At 48.3% G+C, this 20,552-nt stretch overlaps 1 protein-coding gene across 3 annotated transcripts in view; it reads left to right on the forward strand.

The window, feature by feature from the left end:
* The window catches only part of STN1 (STN1 subunit of CST complex), a 240,032-nt gene extending 223,258 nt beyond the window's left edge, over window positions 1–16,774 (forward strand). For all 3 annotated transcript variants that reach the window (XM_063961973.1, XM_063961974.1, XM_063961975.1), the window contains one exon: window positions 16,447–16,774. In XM_063961973.1, the coding sequence (XP_063818043.1) occupies window positions 16,447–16,604 (158 nt within the window). In that variant the 3' untranslated portion in view covers window positions 16,605–16,774. The remainder of the gene's footprint in view (window positions 1–16,446) is intronic.
* Window positions 16,775–20,552: the final 3,778 nt, after the last annotated feature.

Here is a 20,552-nt window from a genome sequence, read left to right on the forward strand (position 1 = left end):
GTTCGTTCGCTAGCTGCTTTTAGCAGCATTGCACACGCTAAGCCGCCGCCTACTGGGAGTGTATCTTAGCATAGCAGAATTGCTAATGAAGCTTCGCTAATTTTCTCGTAACGATTACCCCGCAGTTTCTGAGTAGCTCCAGACTTACTCAGCCATTGCGACCAGCTCAGTCCTTTTCGTTCCTGGTTTGACGTCACAAACACACCCAGCGTTTGCCCAACCACTCCCCCGTTTCTCCAGCCACTCCTGCGTTTTGCAACTCGCCTGCGTTTTTCCGCACACTCCATAAAACGGCCAGTTTCCGCCCAGAAACACCCACTTCCTGTCAATCACACTACGATCAGCACAGCGATGAAAAAGCTTTGTTATGCCGTTAGTAAAATACCTAACTTTTGTGTAAAATAACTAAGCGCATGCGCTCTGTGAACCTTGCGCATGCGCAGTAAGCGACTAATCGCAGTATAGCGAAAATCAGCAACGAGCGAACAACTCGGAATGACCCCCATTGAGCATTTACTATTTAAAGAACCTCCTAACTTTAACCACTAGAGGTCAACCTATGATAAAGTAATCTCGTGATAGGGTATGCATATAGTAAAAACTCCTGTTCCTTTATTTTGATACAATTACTAGTGTCATATATTGTTTTTAAAGCCTATTAATTGTTGCAGATATTGGATGTCCTGTCTGTTGGTAGAATGTATTTTCTGTTTTCCTTTTGTGTCTTGGAAGCAAGACTACAAAGACATATGCATTAGTGCAGCCACTCTTGCAAAATTAATTTTATATGGTTTCGGGACTCCTGTGGGTTTGCATTATCACATATACAAAGGGGCTATTGCCCATTGCCAGCGCATTCTCTGGGGGCCTGCAGGGCTTTCTCAGGTGCGCAATCATATGTCTTCTAACACATCTAACAACCACACTGCAGAAACTGGCATGAAATGTGTTTTAGACTGTTGCTACATTTTACTACAGTACTTGCTTATGACACTCTGGGGTAGATTCAATTACCCGCGGTTTAATACCTGGTGCTATTAATTTATTAGACAGTTTATCCGCGCAGTAAACCTGCAGGTAACACACGTTGATCCATAGATTCCGTGTTACGTGCAGAAATCTATGGGTCACCCTGCACCTTAAATCCCAGGGGGATTTTTCCTTGCAGCTTCTGAGACTGCAATGAAAAATCTGCATTAAGGGCCTCATTCAGGTCGCATCAATATCGCCTAACAGCCGCTAATGCACAGGTCCTGTCCTGCGCGTGTGTGGGCCAGCCAATGCGATCGCATTGCATTGGCTGCAAATGCCTCTGCCTGAATGACAGGCAGATGCGTTCGAGGGGCGGTGATGCGGCGGTGCTGGGGGTGGGTTGCCACTGTTTTTGGGGTGGCTGCGTGACGTCACACACAGTCACGCTGAAGGAAAAAATGTTGGCGGTACGCAGGGGTTGTCCACAGTTGCTGTGACCGCAATTAAATCGCCCTGCGCTGGGCGACCCCCAGCATGTGATAGAAGCAATTGCAGATTCTGAATTTTAGCAACTGGGAAGAAGTAGTAGGTTTTATGCCTGCATATATTCAATTGTTCTGCATTTTCCCTGTGTAGTAATCCCTCGTGCAACTACACGCAATATGTGGATGCTATGTGTTTCCCTGTGTGCGATATGTGGATGCTATGTGTTTCACTGTGTGCGACATGTGGATGCTATGTGTTTCCCTGTGTGCGACATGTGGATGCTATGTGTTTCCCTGTGTGCGATATGTGGATGCTATGTGTTTCCCTGTGTGCGATATGTGGATGCTATGTGTTTCCCTGTGTGCGATATGTGGATGCTATGTGTTTCCCTGTGTGCGATATGTGGATGCTATGTGTTTCCCTGTGTGCGACATCCCAGAGGGTGCATATTAATGCTGACTTTTCCTTGCAGCTCCTGAGGCTGTGAGGATAAGTGTACCCTCCAGGCTTAACGCGTGGGGCATACAGGATCTGATTGAATAGGTTAGATCAGTGGTTCTCAAACTCGGTCCTCAGGACCCCACACGGTTCACGTTTTCCATGTCACCCAGCAGCTGCACTGTGTATCACCAACTGTCACATTTTAAAAATCTACAGGTGACATGCAAAACATGGACCGTGTGGGGTCCTGAGGACCGAGTTTGAGAACCTGTGGGTTAGATTCTACAATTAACTGATTGGATATGTCCAGTTGAATCACGTAAGAGCATAAATGGTGTGTGGCATGCAGGTATTATGGGCCCGGTTCAGACCCGATCGCTGCTGTGCGATTATCGATTGCGCATGCGTATGCACTGCAATGCGCACGTGCATCTCCAAACAACAAGAGGCATCGCCAAACAGCGACCGGATGGTGCGAAAATTTTAATCACACGGCCATTCGCAAGCTGAGTTACAGGAAGAGGCGGTTTGTGGGTGGTAACTGACCCTTTTCTGGGAGTGTCAGGGAAGACGCAGGCGTTCCCAAGCGTTTTCAGGGAGGGTGTGTAACGTCAGCTCCGGCCCCGATCAGCCTGTTCTCATTGTACTGTAGGAGTAAGTCCTGGGCTGCGCACACACTGGAAAAACCATTAGATGGTGAGTGTGATGCTAGTGGATTTGCAGCTGTCCGCTGACTGAGGGACATTTTTAGCACGGCGTACACATGCGATCACACACTTGCGCTGGGCTATTTTACAATCCCCTTGGGCGGCGACTATCTGATCGCAGGACAGTAAAATTAGCAGCTTAGCGATCAGGTCTGAATTAGGCCCCATGATCACATGATCATATCATAGATACTTGAGGTTAGTAATGAAGCATAGTTTGTCTCTCACCACAATTCATAGATTCTTCCGTTGTCAAAATGGAATTACTCACAAGAGTTATTTCTCACACGCTGCTGCTATATTTATTCAGCAATGAGAAGCACGTACAGGAAACAGGCGCGAGAGTGTAGAAGTACTTAATAATATTTGACTGACGCCGGGAAACTTAAGTGGCTTGCATAGTATTCCTTAAGTAAAAATAAGCTGCTTACCCTATATAGCTGCTGCAGAGTCCTAATAAGTGGGCCCACAATATCTCAGGGCTAAACAAGTCGCAGGGTACTTGCGTTACATCTGTTCATTAGTTTTGCTCATATCGAGCTGTGCTAATGACTCCCATCATTATGAAAAGACACAATGAAATAACTAAGGATGGGGGGGTGTAAATGTACTTATCTTCTCGGTGGCTATGAGGGCTGGATTTAAAAGGGCAAACATAATACATGCAAAACAGACCATTTCAGGAGTGTAATACAACTTGTCCTGTTAATTTGGTTTCTTCTATTGTTTAAACTATATATCTATATATATATATATATATATATATATAATACGATTTTAAACCTACCAGTAAATCTTTTTCTCGTAGTCCGTAGAGGATGCTGGGGACTCCGTAAGGACCATGGGGATAGACGGGCTCCGCAGGAGACATGGGGACTTTAAGAAAGACTTTAGGTATGGGTGTGCACTGGCTCCTCCCTCTATGCCCCTCCTCCAGACCTCAGTTAGAGAAACTGTGCCCAGAGGAGACGGACAGTACGAGGAAAGGATTTTGTTAATCCAAGGGCAAGATTCATACCAGCCACACCAATCACACCGTATAACTTGTGATATACTAACCAGTTAACAGTATGAAACAAACATAACATCAGTCCAAGACCGATGAAAACTATAACATAACCCTTATGTAAGCAAAACTATATACAAGTCTTGCAGAAGTAGTGCGCACTTGGGACGGGCGCCCAGCATCCTCTACGGACTACGAGAAAAAGATTTTCCGGTAGGTTTAAAATCTTATTTTCTCTTACGTCCTAGAGGATGCTGGGGACTCCGTAAGGACCATGGGGATTATACCAAAGCTCCCAAACGGGCGGGAGAGTGCAGATGACTCTGCAGCACCGATTGAGCAAACAGGAGGTCCTCCTCAGCCAGGGTATCAAACTTGTAGAACTTTGCAAAGGTGTTTGAACCCGACCAAGTAGCAGCTCGGCACAGCTGTAGTGCCGAGACCCCTCGGGCAGCCGCCCAAGAAGAGCCCACCTTCCTTGTGGAATGGGCCTTGACCGATTTTGGTAACGGCAATCCAGCCGTGGAATGAGCCTGCTGAATCGTGTTACAGATCCAGCGAGCAATAGTCTGCTTTGAAGCAGGTGCGCCAACCTTGTTGGCCGCATATAGGACAAACAGTGCTTCTGTTTTCCTGACTCTAGCCGTTCTGGCCACGTAAATTTTCAAAGCCCTGACTACATCAAGGGACTCGGAATCCTCCAAGTCGCGCATAGCCACAGGTACCACAATAGGTTGGTTCATATGAAAAGATGACACCACCTTAGGCAAGAATTGAGGGCGGGTCCGCAATTCCGCTCTATCCATATGGAAAACTAGATAGGGGCTTTTATGAGACAAAGCCGCCAATTCCGATACTCGCCTAGCCGAAGCCAAGGCTAACAGCATGACCACTTTCCAAGTGAGATATTTCAACTCCACCGTTTTAAGTGGTTCAAACCAGTGTGACTTAAGGAAACTCAACACCACGTTAAGGTCCCAAGGTGCCACCGGAGGTACAAAAGGAGGCTGAATATGCAGCACTCCCTTTACAAAAATCTGTACTTCTGGGAAAGAAGCCAATTCCTTTTGAAAGAAAATGGATAAGGCTGAAATCTGAACCTTAATGGAGCCTAATTTTAGGCCTAAATTCCCTCCAGTTTGTAGGAAGTGAAGGAAACGGCCCAGATGGAATTCTTCCGGAGGAGCATTCCTGGCCTCACACCAAGCAACATATTTTCGCCATATACGGTGATAATGTTTAGCTGTCACGTCCTTCCTAGCCTGTATCAGAGTAGGAATGACCTCATCCGGAATGCCCTTTTCCGCTAGGATCCGGCATTCAACCGCCATGCCGTCAAACGCAGTCGCGGTAAGTCTTGGAACAGACAGGGCCCCTGTTGCAACAGGTCCTGTCGTAGAGGAAGAGGCCATGGATCTTCTGTGAGCATTTCCAGTAGATCCGGATACCAGGTCCTTCGTGGCCAATCTGGAACAATGAGAATTGTCTGTACTCCTCTTTTCCTTATTATTCTCAACACCTTTGGGATGAGAGGAAGAGGAGGAAACACATAGACCGACTGGAACACCCACGGTGTCACTAGGGCGTCTACAGCTACCGCCTGAGGGTCTTTTGATCTGGCGCAATACTTCTGCAGCTTTTTGTTGAGGCGGGATGCCATCATGTCTATCTGGGGCAGTCCCCACTGACTTGCAATCTGTGCGAAGACTTCCTGATGAAGTCCCCACTCTCCTGGATGCAGGTCGTGTCTGCTGAGGAAGTCTGCTTCCCAGTTGTCCACTCCCGGAATGAACACTGCTGACAATGCTCTTACATGATTTTCCGCCCAGCAAAGAATCCTGGCGGCTTCCGCCATTGCCACTCTGCTCCTTGTGCCGCCCTGGCGGTTTACATGAGCCACTGCGGTGATGTTGTCTGACTGGATCAGAACTGGTCGGTCGCGCAGTAAGGTCTCCGCTTGACGTAGGGCGTTGTATATGGCCCTCAGTTCCAGGATGTTGATGTGAAGACAAGTCTCTTGACTTGACCAAAGACCTTGGAAGTTTCTTCCCTGCGTGACTGCTCCCCAACCTCGGAGGCTCGCCTCCGTGGTCACCAGGATCCAGTCCTGAATGCCGAACCTGCATCCCTCTAGAAGGTGAGCACTCTGCAGCCACCACAGGAGAGATACCCTGGCTCTGGGGGACAGGGTGATCAACCGATGCATTTGTAGATGTGACCCGGACCACTTGTCCAATAGGTCCCATTGGAAAGTCCTCGCATGGAACCTGCTGAAGGTAATGGCTTCGTATGATGCCACCATCTTTCCCAGGACTCGAGAGCAGTGGTGCACTGACACCTGTTTTGGCTTCAATAAGTTCCTGACCAGAGTCATGAGTTCCTGAGCTTTTTCTATCGGAAGATAAACCTTTTTCTGGTCTGTATCCAGAATCAAGCCCAAGAAAGTTAGACGAGTTGTAGGAACCAACTGCGACTTCGCGATATTGAGAATCCAGCCGTGTTGCTGTAACACCTTCAGTGAAAGTGACACACTGTTCAGTAACTGCTCTCTTGATCTCGCTTTTATGAGGAGATCGTCCAAGTACGGGATAATTGTGACACCTTGCTTGTGCAGGAGCACCATCATTTCCGCCATTACCTTGGTGAAAATTCTCGGGGCCGTGGAAAGCCCAAACGGCAACGTCTGAAATTGGTAATGACAATCCTGTACCGCAAATCTCAGGTACGCCTGATGAGGTGGATAAATGGGAACATGAAGGTATGCATCCTTTATGTCCAGAGATACCATAAAATCCCCCCCTTCCAGGCTGGTGATGACCGCTCTGAGCGATTCCATCTTGAACTTGAACCTCTTCAAGTATAGGTTCAGGGATTTTAAATTTAAAATGGGTCTGACCGAACCGTCCGGTTTCGGGACCACAAATAGGGTTGAGTAATATCCCCTCCCTTGTTGAAGCAGGGGAACCTTGACCACCACCTGTTGAAGATACAATTTGTGAATTGCATTTAACACTATCTCCCTTTCCGGGGGAGAAGCTGGTAGGGCCGATTTGAAAAACCATCGCGGAGGCACCTTTTCGAACTCCAGCTTGTAACCCTGGGAAACAATTTCTATTGCCCAGGGATCCACCTGTGAGTGAACCCAGATGTGGCTGAAAAGTCGAAGACGTGCCCCCACTGGGGCGGACTCCTGTAGCGGAGCCCCAGCGGCATGCGGTGGATTTTGTAGAGGCCGGGGAGGACTTCTGTTCCTGGGAACTAGCTGTGTTGTGCAGCTTTTTTCCTCTGCCCTTACCTCTGGCAAGAAAGGACGCACCTCGTACTTTCTTGTTTCTTTGTGATTGAAAGGACTGCATTTGATAATGTGGCACTTTCTTAGGCTGTGAGGGAATATAAGGTAGAAAATTTGATTTACCAGCTGTAGCTGTGGAGACCAGGTCCGAGAGACCTTCCCCAAACAATTCCTCACCCTTGTAAGGTAAAACCTCCATATGCCTCTTTGAGTCGGCATCACCTGTCCATTGCCGGGTCCATAGGACTCGTCTAGCAGAAATGGACATCGCGTTGACTCTAGAACCCAGTAGACTAATGTCTCTTTGAGCATCTCTCATATATAAGACCGCATCTTTTATATGCCCCAGGGTCAATAAAATGGTATCCTTATCTAGGGTTTCAATATCCGCTGATAAGGTATCTGTCCATGCTGCTACCGCGCTACAAACCCAGGCTGACGCAATCGCCGGTCTGAGTAAGGTACCAGAATGTGTGTAAATGGACTTCAAGATAACCTCCTGCTTGTGGTCAGCAGGGTCCCTGAGGGTAGCCGTATCTTGGGATGGCAGCGCTACCTTTTTGGATAAGCGTGTTAATGCCTTATCCACCTTAGGGGAGAATTCCCACCATATCCTGTCCGTTGGCAGGAAAGGATACGCCATAAGAATCCTTTTGGGAATCTGCAGTTTTTTGTCTGGAGATTCCCAAGCTTTTTCACATAATTCGTTCAACTCATGTGAGGGGTAAAAGGTTACCTCTGGTTTCTTTCCCTTATACATGTGTACCCTCGTGTCAGGGACAGGGGGTTCCTCTGTGATATGCAAAACATCTTTTATTGCAATGATCATATATCGAATACATTTAGCCACTTTTGGCTGTAATTTTGCATCATCGTAGTCGACACTGGAGTCAGAATCCGTGTCGGTATCTGTGTCTACAATTTGGGATAGTGTGCGCTTTTGAGACCCCGCAGGTCCCTGCGACATAGGGAGACTCCCTGGCTGTTCCCTAGCTTCAGCTTTGTCTAATCTTTTGTGCAATAAATTTACATTAGCACTTAAAACCTTCCACATATCCATCCAGCCAGGTGTCGGCGTTGTCGACGGAGACACCACACTCATTCTCTCCTCCTCCTCCCCCTGAAAGCCTTCTACCTCAGACATGTCGACACACGCATACCGACACACCACACACTCAGGGAATTCTCTTATCTGAAGACAGTTCCCCCACAAGGCCCTTTGGAGAGACAGAGAGAGAGTATGCCAGCACACACCCAGCGCTATATGACCCAGGAAAAATAAGATTTTACTCACCGGTAAATCTATTTCTCGTAGTCCGTAGTGGATGCTGGGAACTCCGTAAGGACCATGGGGAATAGCGGGCTCCGAAGGAGGCTGGGCACTCTAGAAAGATTTATGACTACCTGGTGTGCACTGGCTCCTCCCACTATGACCCCCCTCCAAGCCTCAGTTAGGACACTGTGCCCGGACGAGCTGACATAATAAGGAAGGATTTTGAATCCCGGGTAAGACTCATACCAGCCACACCAATCACACCGTATAACTCGTGATACTATACCCAGTTAACAGTATGAATATAACTGAGCCTCTCAACAGATGGCTCAACAATAACCCTTTAGTTAGGCAATAACTATATACAAGTATTGCAGACAATCCGCACTTGGGATGGGCGCCCAGCATCCACTACGGACTACGAGAAATAGATTTACCGGTGAGTAAAATCTTATTTTCTCTGACGTCCTAGTGGATGCTGGGAACTCCGTAAGGACCATGGGGATTATACCAAAGCTCCCAAACGGGCGGGAGAGTGCGGGTGACTCTGCAGCACCGAATGAGAGAACTCCAGGTCCTCCTCAGCCAGGGTATCAATTTTGTAGAATTTTGCAAACGTGTTTGCCCCTGACCAAGTAACAGCTCGGCAAAGTTGTAAAGCCGAGACCCCTCGGGCAGCCGCCCAAGATGAGCCCACCTTCCCTGTGGAATGGGCTTTCACTGATTTAAGATGCGGCAGTCCAGCCGCAGAATGCGCCTGCTGAATCGTGTCACAGATCCAGCGAGCGATAGTCTGCTTAGAAGCAGGAGCACCCAGCCTGTTGGGTGCATACAGGATAAATAGCGAGTCAATTTTTCTGACTCTAGCCGTCCTGGAAACATAATTTTTCAAGGCCCTGACTACGTCCAGTAACTTGGAATCCTCCAAGTCCCTAGTAGCCGCAGGCACCACAATAGGTTGGTTCAAGTGAAAAGCTGATACCACCTTAGGGAGAAACTGGGGACGAGTCCTCAATTCTGCCCTATCCATATGGAAAATCAGATAAGGACTTTTATATGACAAAGCCGCCAATTCTGATACACGCCTGGCCGAAACCAAGGCCAATAACATGACCACTTTCAACGTGAGATATTTTAGATCCACGGTTTTTAGTGGTTCAAACCAATGTGATTTTAAGAAACTCAACACCACGTTGAGATCCCAAGGTGCCACTGGAGGCACAACCGGGGGCTGAATATGCAGCACTCCTTTTACAATGTCTGAACTTCAGGTACTGAAGCTAATGCTTTCTGGAAGAAAATCGACAGAGCCGAGATCTGTATCTTAATGGAGCCTAATTTTAGGCCCATAGACACTCCTGCTTGTAGGAAATGCAGAAATCGACCTAGTTGAAATTGCTCTGTTGGGGCCTTTTTTGGCCTCACACCAAGCAACATATTTCCGCCATATGCGGTGATAATGTTTTGCATTTACATCTTTCCTGGCTTGAATCAGCGTAGGAATGACTTCCTCCGGAATGCCCTTTTCCTTTAGGATCCGGCGTTCAACCGCCATGCCATCAAAACGTAGCCGCGGTAAGTCTTGGAACAGACAGGGCCCCTGCTGCAGCAGGTCCTGTCTGAGCGGCAGAGGCCATGGGTCCTCTGATACATTTTCTTGAAGTTCTGGGTACCAGGCTCTTCTTGGCCAATCCGGAACCACGAGTATCGTTCTTACTCCTCGCCTTCTTATTATTCTCAGTACCTTTGGTATGAGAGGCAGAGGGGGAACACATAAAACGACTGGTACACCCACGGTGTTACCAGAGCGTCCACAGCTATCGCCTGAAGGTCCCTTGACCTGGCGCAATATCTTTTATAGCATTTTGTTGAGGCGGGACGCCTTCATGTCCACCTGTGGCCTTTCCCAATGGTGTACAATTCTTTGGAAGACTTCTGGATGAAGTCCCCACACTCTCGGGTGGAAGTCGTGTCTGCTGAGAAGATCTGCTTCCCAGTTGTCCACTCCGGGAATGAACACTGCTGACAGTGCTAACACATGATTTTCCGCCCATCGGAGAATCCTTGTGGCTTCTGCCATCGCCATCCTGCTTCCTGTGCCGCCCTGTTGGTTTACATGGGCGACTGCCGTGATGTTGCCTGATTGGATCAGGACCGGCTGGTTTTGAAGCAGAGGCCTTGCCTGACTCAGGGCATTGTAAATGGCCCTCTGTTCCAGAATATTTATGTAGGGAAGTCACCTGACTTGACCAAAGTCCCTGGAAGTTTCTTCCCTGTGTGACTGCCCCCCAGCCTCAAAGGCTGGCATCCATGGTCACTAGGACCTAGTCCTGTATGTCGAACCTGCGGCCCTCTTGAAGATGGGCACTCTGCAGCCACTACAGTAGAGATACCCTGGTCCTTGGAGACAGGGTTATCAGCCTAATGCATCTGAAGATGCGACCCGGACCACTTGTCCAACAGGTCCCCCTGAAAAGTTCTTGCATGGAACCTGCCGAATGGGATTGCTTCGTAGGAAGCTAACATTTTTCCCAGGACTCGCGTGCAATGATGCACCGATAACTGTTTTGGCTTCAGGAGGTCTCTGACTAGAGATGACAGCTCCTTGGCTTTCTCCACCGGGAGAAACCTTATTTCTGGTCTGTGTCCAGAACCATCCCCAGGAACAGTAGACGTGTCGTAGGAACCAGCTGTGACTCTGGACTGTTTAGAATCCAACCGTGCTGTTGTAACACTTTCCAAAATAGTGCTACCCCGACTAGCAACTGCTCCTTGGACCTCGCCCTTATAAGGAGATTGTCCAAGTACGGGATAATTAAAACTCCCCTTTTTCGAAGGAGTATCATCATTCCGGCCATTACCTTGGTAACACCCTCGGTGCCATGTACAGTCCAAACGGCAGAGTCTGGACTTGGTAATGGTAATCCTGTACCACAAATCTGAGGTACTCCTGACGAGCATAGTAAATAGGGACATGCAGGTAAGCATCCTTGATGTCCCGGGATACCATGTAATCCCCCTCGTCCAGGCTTGCAATAACCGCCCTGAGCGATTCCATCTTGAACTTGAATTTTTTATGCATGTGTTCAAGGATTTTAAATATAAAGAAGGGTCACACCGAACCATGCGGTTTCGGTACCCCAACCGTGTGGAATAGTAACCCCGTCCTTGTTGAAGTAGGGGCACCTTAAGTATTACCTGCTGGGAATACAGCTTATTAATTGCCTCTAGCACAGCCTCCCTGCCTGAGGGAGTTGTCGGCAAGGCATATTTGAGGAAACGGCGGGGGGAAGACATCTCGAATTCCAGCTTGTACCCCTGAAATACTACTTGAATGAAACAGGGATCCACCTGTGAGCGAGCCCACTGATCGCTGAAACTTTTGAGACGGCCCCCCACCGTACCTGGCTACACCTGTGGAGCCCCCGCGTCATGCTGTGGACTCAGAGGAAGCGAGAGAAGAATTATGATTCTGGGAACAGGCTGACTGGTGCAGCTTTTTCCCTCTTCCCTTGTCTTTGTACAGAAAGGAAGCGCCTTTGACCCGCTTGCTTTTCTGAAGCCTAAAGGACTGTACCTGATAATACAGTGCTTTCTTAGTCTGTGAGGAAAACTGAGGTAAAAATATTTCTTCCCAGCTGTTGCTGCGGATACGAGGTCCCAGAGACCATCCCCAAATAATTCCTCACCCTTATAAGGCAGAATCTCTATGCGCCTTTTAAGGCCAGCATCACCTGTCCAGTGACAGGTCTCTAATACCCTCCTGACAGAATGGACATTACATTCATTTTGGATGCCAGCCGGCAAAATATCCCTCTGTGCATCCCTCATATATAAGACGACGTCTTTAATATGTTCTCATGTTAGCAAACTAGTATGTTTGACAGGGTCACCGACCACGCTGCAGCAGCACGCTCTGCAGGTTTCAGTCTAGTACCTGAGTGTGTAAATACAGACTTCAGGATAGCCTCCTGCTTTTTATCAACAGGTACCTTCAAAGTGGCCGTTCCTAAAACGGCAGTGCCACCTATTTTGACAACCGTGTGAGCGCCTTATCCACCCTAGGGGATATCTCCCAGCGTAACTTATCCTCTGGCGGGAAAAGGTACGCCATCAGTAACTTTTTAGAAATTACCAGTTTCTTATCAGGGGGAACCCACGCTTTTCACACACTTCATTCATTCATCTGATGGGGGAATAAAACACTGCCTGCTTTTTCTCCCCAAACATAAAAACCCCATTTTTAGAGGTTAATGTCAGAAATGTGTAACACATTATTTTTATTGCCGGGATCAAGTCACGGATGTTCCTAGTGGATTGTGTATATGTCTCAACCTTGTCGACACTGGAGTCAGACTCCGTGTCGACATCTGTGTCTGCCATCTGAATGAGCGGGCGTTTTTGAGCCCCTGATGGCCTTTGAGACGCCTGGGCAGGCACGGGCTGAGAAGCCGGCTGTCCCACAGCTGTTACGTCATCCACCCTTTTATGTAAGGAGTTGACACTGTCGGTTAATACCTTTTACCTAACCATCCACTCTGGTGTCGGCCCCACAGGGGGCGACATCACATTTATCGGCATCTGCTCCGTCACTATATAAGCCTCCTCCTCAAACATGTCGACACAGCTGTACCGACACACCGCACACACACAGGGAATGCTCTGACTGAGGACAGGACCCACAAAGCCCTTTGGGGAGACAGAGAGAGAGTATGCCAGCACACACCAGAGCGCTATATAATGAGGGGATTAACACTATAACTGAGTGAATTTTCCCCCATAGCTGCTTGTATATACAATAATGCGCCTAAATTTAGTGCCCCACCTCTCTTTTTTACCCTTTGAGCCTGAAAACTACAGGGGAGAGCCTGGGGAGCTTTCTTCCAGTTGCACTGTGAAGAGAAAATGGCGCCAGTGTGTCTGAGGGAGATAGCTCCGCCCCTTTTCCGCGGCCTATTCTCCCGCTTTTTTCTGGATTCTGGCAGGGGTATTTACCACATATATAGCCTCTGGGGCTATATATTGTGGTATTTTTTGCCAGCCAAGGTGTTTTTATTGCTGCTCAGGGCGCCCCCCCCAAGCGCCCTGCACCCTCAGTGACCGGAGTGTGAAGTGTGTATGAGGAGCAATGGCGCACAGCTGCAGTGCTGTGCGCTACCTTGGTGAAGACTGATGTCTTCTGCCGCCGTTTTTCCGGACCTCTTCTTGCTTCTGGCTCTGTAAGGGGGACGGCGGCGCGGCTCCGGGACCGAACACCAAGGACTGGGCCTGCGGTCGATCCCTCTGGAGCTAATGGTGTCCAGTAGCCTAAGAAGCCCAATCCGGCTGCAAGCAGGCGAGTTCGCTTCTTCTCCCCTTAGTCCCTCGCTGCAGTGAGCCTGTTGCCAGCAGGTCTCACTGAAATTAAAAAAACTAAATCTATACTTTCTTTCTAAGGGCTCAGGAGAGCCCCTAGTGTGTATCCAACCTCGGCCGGGCACAAGATCTAACTGAGGCTTGGAGGGGGGTCATAGTGGGAGGAGCCAGTGCACACCAGGTAGTCATAAATCTTTCTAGAGTGCCCAGCCTCCTTCGGAGCCCGCTATTCCCCATGGTCCTTACGGAGTTCCCAGCATCCACTAGGACGTCAGAGAAAAACACTATATAAATATATGTTTACCCAGTAACGCTGTTTGTACATGTATAAATGCGCCAAATTATGTGCCCCCCTTCTTCAAAACCCTCTTTCACTGTGGTTAAGCAGGGGAGAGTCCGGGGAGCTTCCTCTCAGCGCTGTGCTGTGGAGAAAATTGCGCTGGTGAGTGCTGAGGGAGAAGCCCCGCCCCCTCGGCGGCGGGCTTCTGTCCCGCTCAAATATACTGAAACTGGCGGGCGCTCATTATATATACAGTGCCCAACTGTATATATGTCTATTTTTGCCAGAAAGAGGTTTATATGCTGCCCAGCCCCCCCCCCCCCCCCCCCCCCTGCGCCCTGCACCCTTACAGTGACTGCCGTGTGTGAGGTGTATGAGAGCAATGGCGCACAGCTTCACCGCTGTGCGTTACCTCAGTGAAGATAATGAAGTCTTCTGTCGCCTTTGAAGTCTTCTTTTCTTCTCATACTCACCCGGCTTCTATCTTCCGGCTCTGTGAGGAGGACGGCGGCGCTTCTCTGGGACGGACGGCGAGGGTGAGACCTGCGTTCCGATCCCTCTGGAGCTAATGGTGTCCAGTAGCCTAAGAAGCAGAGCCTTGAAACTCACAGAAGTAGGTCTGCTTCTCTCCCCTCAGTCCCTCGATGCAGGGAGTCTGTTGCCAGCAGGCTCCCTGAATATAAAAAACCTAACAAAATACTGACAGGAAACTCAGGAGAGCTCCCTGTAATGCACCCAGTCTCCTCTGGGCACAGTAGTAAACTGAGGTCTGGAGGAGTGGCATAGAGGGAGGAGCCAGTGCACACCCATACCTAAAGTCTTTCTTAAAGTGCCCATGTCTCCTGCGGAGCCCGTCTATCCCCATGGTCCTTACGGAGTCCCCAGCATCCTCTAGGACGTAAGAGAAATATATATATATATATAATTCTGTGATATTTCAAGATTGCAATTATTATATGGTGTATAAAGGCCCTCATTCCGAGTTGATCGCTCGCAAGGCGAATTTAGCAGAGTTGCTCACGCTAAGCCTACGCCTACTGGGAGTGTATCTTAGCTTCTTAAAATTGCGACCGATGTATTCGCAATATTGCGATTACAAACTACTTAGCAGTTTCAGAGTAGCTTCAGACTTACTCGGCATCTGCGTTCAGTTCAGTGCTTGTCGTTCCTGGTTTGATGTCATAAACACACCCAGCGTTCGCCCAGACACTCCCCCGTTTCTCCGGCCACTCCTGCGTTTTTTCCGGAAACGGTAGCGTTTTTATCCACACGCCCCGAAAACGCCGTGTTTCCGCCCAGTAACACCCATTTCCTGTCAATCACACTACGTTCGTCAAAGCGAAGAAAAAGCCGTGAGTAAAAATACCATCTTCATTGTAAAATTACTTGGCGCAGTCGCAGTGCGAATATTGCGCATGCGTACTAAGCGGAATTTCACTGCGATGCGAAGAAAATTACCGAGCGAACGACTCGGAATGAGGGCCAATATATTTACTTTGAATAGCATGATGTCTCCACTTTTTATGAATAAAAATGGAATGACTATTGCACACTTAGGGCCTAATTCAAGGTTGATTGAAAAACAAAATTTTCCTCTAATGGGCAAAACCATGTGCACTGCAGGGGGGGCAGATATAACATGTACAGATAGAGTTAGATTTGGGTGGGGTGTGTTCAAACTGAAATCTAAATTGCAGTGTAAAAATAAAGCAGCCAGTATTTACCCTGCACAGAAACAATATAACCCACCCAAATCTAACTCTCTCTGCACGTTATATCTGCCCCACCTGGACTGCACATGGTTTTACCTGTTACAGGAAAATGATGTTTTGCAATCAACCTTAAATTAGGCTCTTAGCTAATAAGATATGCCCCCTGCGGACAGCAAATAGGGCTGGACATTGTCTATACATCGCAACCATTAGTGGATTTTACCTATGGGCTGCAGACCCAAGAAAAATCCTCCACCTCAGTGAGCCAGTTGCAATCTGTGAGTGCATTGTGACTGGCAGTGACTTCTGAATGGAAGTGCAACCTGCCAATCACACACATAACAATCTGCCACATGGGGAGGTGTTTTCTCCCTTTGGGACTGCCAGGCCAGGCTGCAATTAACAGAGGGCATGCTACCAGCAGGAAACCACTCCACGCCTTTCGGGTAGCCCAACTTGGCATCTATTGGCTGCAGCCGATGCAGTCCATAGAAGCTGGTGTTTTGCGCATGCACAGTCCCACCACCGCTTGTGCACATGCGCTGGTCCCAGCACCTGACAGATCCATTGCGCAGGGGACAGCACCCGGCTAGCCCAGAGCTGTCTCCTTCACTCCTGCTGGCAGCATGGACAGCGGCAGCCTCCCTCATCAAAACGGGTAGGAGATGTTGCTGATCGCAACTCCATCCATTGGGCAGAGCAAACTTCTGCTGCTCCTTAAGCACCACTATATTGCTTTGTAAACTCGTACTCTGGCGATTTCTAAGGGCACTGAAGCAAATGGATGTGCCCAACACTACCAAATAGGACTTTATGCTGCATCCTGGTCATTCTGCGCTATGTAAATTAGGCCCTTTGTGTTATTTGTTTAGTCTATGTATTTTACCTTCATAAATCAATAACGTCTATCTTACCATTGTAGATGCTGAAAAAGGCTGCCACTTCCTTCACATTCTGACCTGTGTACGACAGAGTTTTGGTTCCGGCATAAGCGAAGTTCTGCTGCAGCGAGTCATTGATGCACTTGAGAAGAACAGTGACATTATCAGCACAATGGAAAAACATTACACTGCATTCTGAAGACTGAGAGATAGCTATGCACCAATGGAAAGAAAAGCGGATTTCCTTTTTTTAAATCTATCCAATTATGATAAATCGGACACAATAGTCATTTTTATAATTGTTGCTCAAATATATACAGTATATTTATTTTTATAACCAAGACATTATAATAAAATGTTTTAATACAATGTATAGTAATGTTTGGATATATTTCTGGATATGGTAATATCTGTTTGAAGGATGTGTTCTAAGCACAAGGTCACGCATAGCATCTTTAGGTGTATATTACAGTAACAAGCATGTCTGTAATGCTGGATGTCATACGGATCTCTTATTGTAAAAGGATTTTCTCTATGCAAACGGATGTTTAGACTTTCACAGTCAGGACCGTAACTAGGGGTGTGCAAGCTGTGCTGCTGCCCAGGGTGCAGGGCAAAGGAGGCAGACCTGTCACTGCTCCAGTAGCACTGTATTTGGCTTACGGGTGAAAGGTTGGGCACACGGCACATTAGTGCCCTATTACACCACTCATTACATGTGATAATGGTGCAGTGCACATAACTACACCAATGTTTCCTTCTGTATGTTCCTATTTATTTGCCGTCACATGCATTCATTATATACTTGGATCTGTTTATGGAAAATAGTGATGTTGTTTTTATGCTTATAAAATGATATATACACAATGTCAGTACGATGTTGACATTGGACATGTCCACATCTGCAGAATGCCTACATGTGAAGTGTTGACATTCTGCACAAACCGGCAGTGTGGGGTTATACTATATGGGAGGAGAGGATTAGGGTTGGGCACTAGGGGGAGGGTTAGGATTAGGCTACAGAAGGAGGGGGTTAGGCTACAAGGGGAGAGGGTTACGCTATGGGAGGAGAGGGTTGGCATTAAGCACTAGGGGAGGGTTAAGGTAAGTCATATGTACTACCAGAAGCGCTGCAGGATCTGACAGAAGTCATCAAGCCATCCCCACCGGACCTGGAAGACCGTGCTGGAGCTGCCAGACCAGGTCAGTCACCACTAGACAACCAGGGACTTTTTGATGATATTCTAATGTATGTTGACACTTCATCAGTGTCAACATGATGAATGTTGACATGGTCAATGTCATCATACCAAGTAGGGCCAGTGCTAGGGTGTTCGGCGCCCTCCCATACTTTACAAAGGGACAGTGCACGTCAAAAAAGGGATGTGGTCTCACAAGGAAGGGATGTGGCCACACAATAGTACCCCATTTAAAACACCCCCAGTAGTGGCGCTGCTTACACATAATGCCCCAGTTGTAGCACAGCTTACACATAACGCCCCAGTAGTAGTGCCGCTTACACATAATGAACCCAGTAGTAGCACAGCTTACAAATAACACCCCAGTACTAGCGCAGCTTACACGTAACGCCCCCAGTAGTAGCACAGCTTACACGTAACGCCCCCAGTAGTAGCACAGCTTACACGTAACGCCCCCAGTAGTAGCACAGCTTACACGTAACGCCCCCAGTAATAGCTCAGCTTACACGTAACGCCCTCAGTAGTAGCGCAGCTTACACGTAACGCCCCCAGTAGTAGCACAGCTTACACGTAACGCCCCCAGTAGTAGCACAGCTTACACATAACGCCCCCAGTAGTACCGCAGCTTACACATAACGCCCCCAGTAGTAGCGCAGCTTACACATAACGCCCCCAGTAGTAGCGCAGCTTACACGTAACACCCTCAGTAGTAGCGCAGCTTACACATAACGCCCCCAGTAGTAGCGCAGCTTAAATGTAATGCCTAAGTAGTAGTGCCGCTTACACATAACACCCACAGAAGTGCAGTTTATTTACATTCCTGCCCCCCCCCCCCCGCACACATACATAAATACACACACACACACACACACACACACACACACATACATATATACATGCATGTATAAATACATACATACATACACACACACACACACAGACTTTCTTTTTCATCCACTAGGGGTCACTGGAGTACTCTTGGGATATGGACGGTTTCCGTAGGAACAAGGCACTGAATATTAAAATTTAGAACTCTCCTCCCCTCCATATCCCAGAGTACCTCAGTGTTTTTTCTGTGCTTCTCGTAGCAACAGGCTTGTGTGGAGCTTAACCACACTACTTTGAATATTTTTATTTTTAATTTTTTTTTTCTACTTTTACATTTTTTGCTCACAGCACATCCCTTCCCAGTTTCTGTAAAAACTTGGGTCCGGGATAGTGCCGCTGCACGGAGCAGCGCATGGCGTGTCGGTCCTCACAAAGAGCACCCTCACAGCCACACGCAGCTCATTCCCTGACTGCTACAGCTGGACGGAGCTTACAGATAGAAGCCCCGTCACAGCCTTCGCTTCTGGAGTCAGGTATGCTGGGGGTACGGGGCGGTCAGCGCACGCTGCCGCCCCGCTGTGTGGGGACACTGTTCACTGACGCCACTCTCACTGCGCCCGCACCCGCCTCTCCTGACAGGCCGCCCCGGCAACCGCTTCGAGCAGCGCCGCCTCCACCGCCGAGTCCCGCCGGCCGCCGCTCACACCCGCCGGCCGCCGCTGTAGGACCGCGCTCCATTACAGCGCTCCCCAGCTCCCTGCACCCTGATTGCGCTGGGAGTGAGATACCCGCGCCCCGGTAATTCCCGCTCAGACAGCGGGCCACGGGGGAGGGAGCAGAAGGGGGGGGGGAGATGACATTAGCGGAGGGCTACATAAGGGGGGTGACATTGATGAAATAGGCTGTTAAGCCTATATTACAGGGTTGGCTGCACTTGTTACATATAACCTGCATTGTGAGGCATGGTGGCCATTTTAATCTTGCTTCCTGTCTTCCAGTTTGTGATTCCAGAACGTTCCTGTACTACATCTCTACTCCACCGGAGGCGCAGGGTTGTTGGTGGGAATTTGGGATCAGTTTCATATAGTACTGGCCACGTGCACTACACTTTGCCAGATATATATATATATATATAGAGAGACACCTTAGTACTATTTACTGAGTCGTGCAGGTTGTCTGTCTTTGTATGCCGTATTGTCTGTCTGCATAATGAGTTAGGTACCGGCAAAACCAAAAAAGCACTGCCATGTCTGTGACAGTGTGTTACCGGATGGTTCTACCACATGTGCAGTATGTTTTGTGGATTCAGCTACGAATACAATCTCTGCTCCGCTGTCTAAGCCGGTTTCATCCCCGGACCCTCCATGGGCTATGCTAGCAGATGTCATGGCTGGATTGCAATCAGAATTGGCCGCCACTCGACAGGAGCGGGAAGCGGCAAGATTTGAGTCTAGGGTGAGACCGCTAGGACTACCGGAGGGGTCTCAGCCTTGCCAACAGTCTAAGTCCATTTTGGGTAGTAGGGATAAATTTACTTTGTCTTATGATTTACCAGTTTCTGCTATGTTACAGTCTGATGATTCTATGCCAGACCTCACTGCGCAAGATGACGGTGAGGAGGGCGAAGTAGACCAGCAGTCCGATAGTGAAGATTTTGACAGCCCAGGCATTGATAATCTCATCAGAGCGGTGCGTCAGTCTCTGAGGTTTACAGAATCTGAGGAGCCTCTGACAAATGATGAAGTCGTCTTTGCTAACGACAGAGGACTCCGATGTGTTTTCCGGTTTCGGAATCTCTTAATAAGATGTTCCTGGAAACATGAAAGAATCTGGATAAACGGTTTTCTATACCTCGCAGATTTAAGTCTAGTTACCCGTTTCCGGAGTCTGTGACAGCTACATGGGAGAATCCGCCATTGGTGGATTCGTCTGTGTCTAAACTTACAAAGAAATTAACCATACCAGTACCAACGGCTACTACGCTTAAAGACCCTTCAGACCGTAAAATTGAAGCTATGCTAAAATCCATGTATATAGCAGCAGGAGTGTTGCTTAGACCTGGGTTGGTTGGCATTTGGGTAACTAAGGCGCTCATGGTATGGATAACAGAACTCAAGTCT

This window comes from Pseudophryne corroboree, chromosome 3, assembly GCF_028390025.1.
Source record: "Pseudophryne corroboree isolate aPseCor3 chromosome 3, aPseCor3.hap2, whole genome shotgun sequence".
Classification (NCBI taxonomy): domain Eukaryota; kingdom Metazoa; phylum Chordata; class Amphibia; order Anura; family Myobatrachidae; genus Pseudophryne; species Pseudophryne corroboree.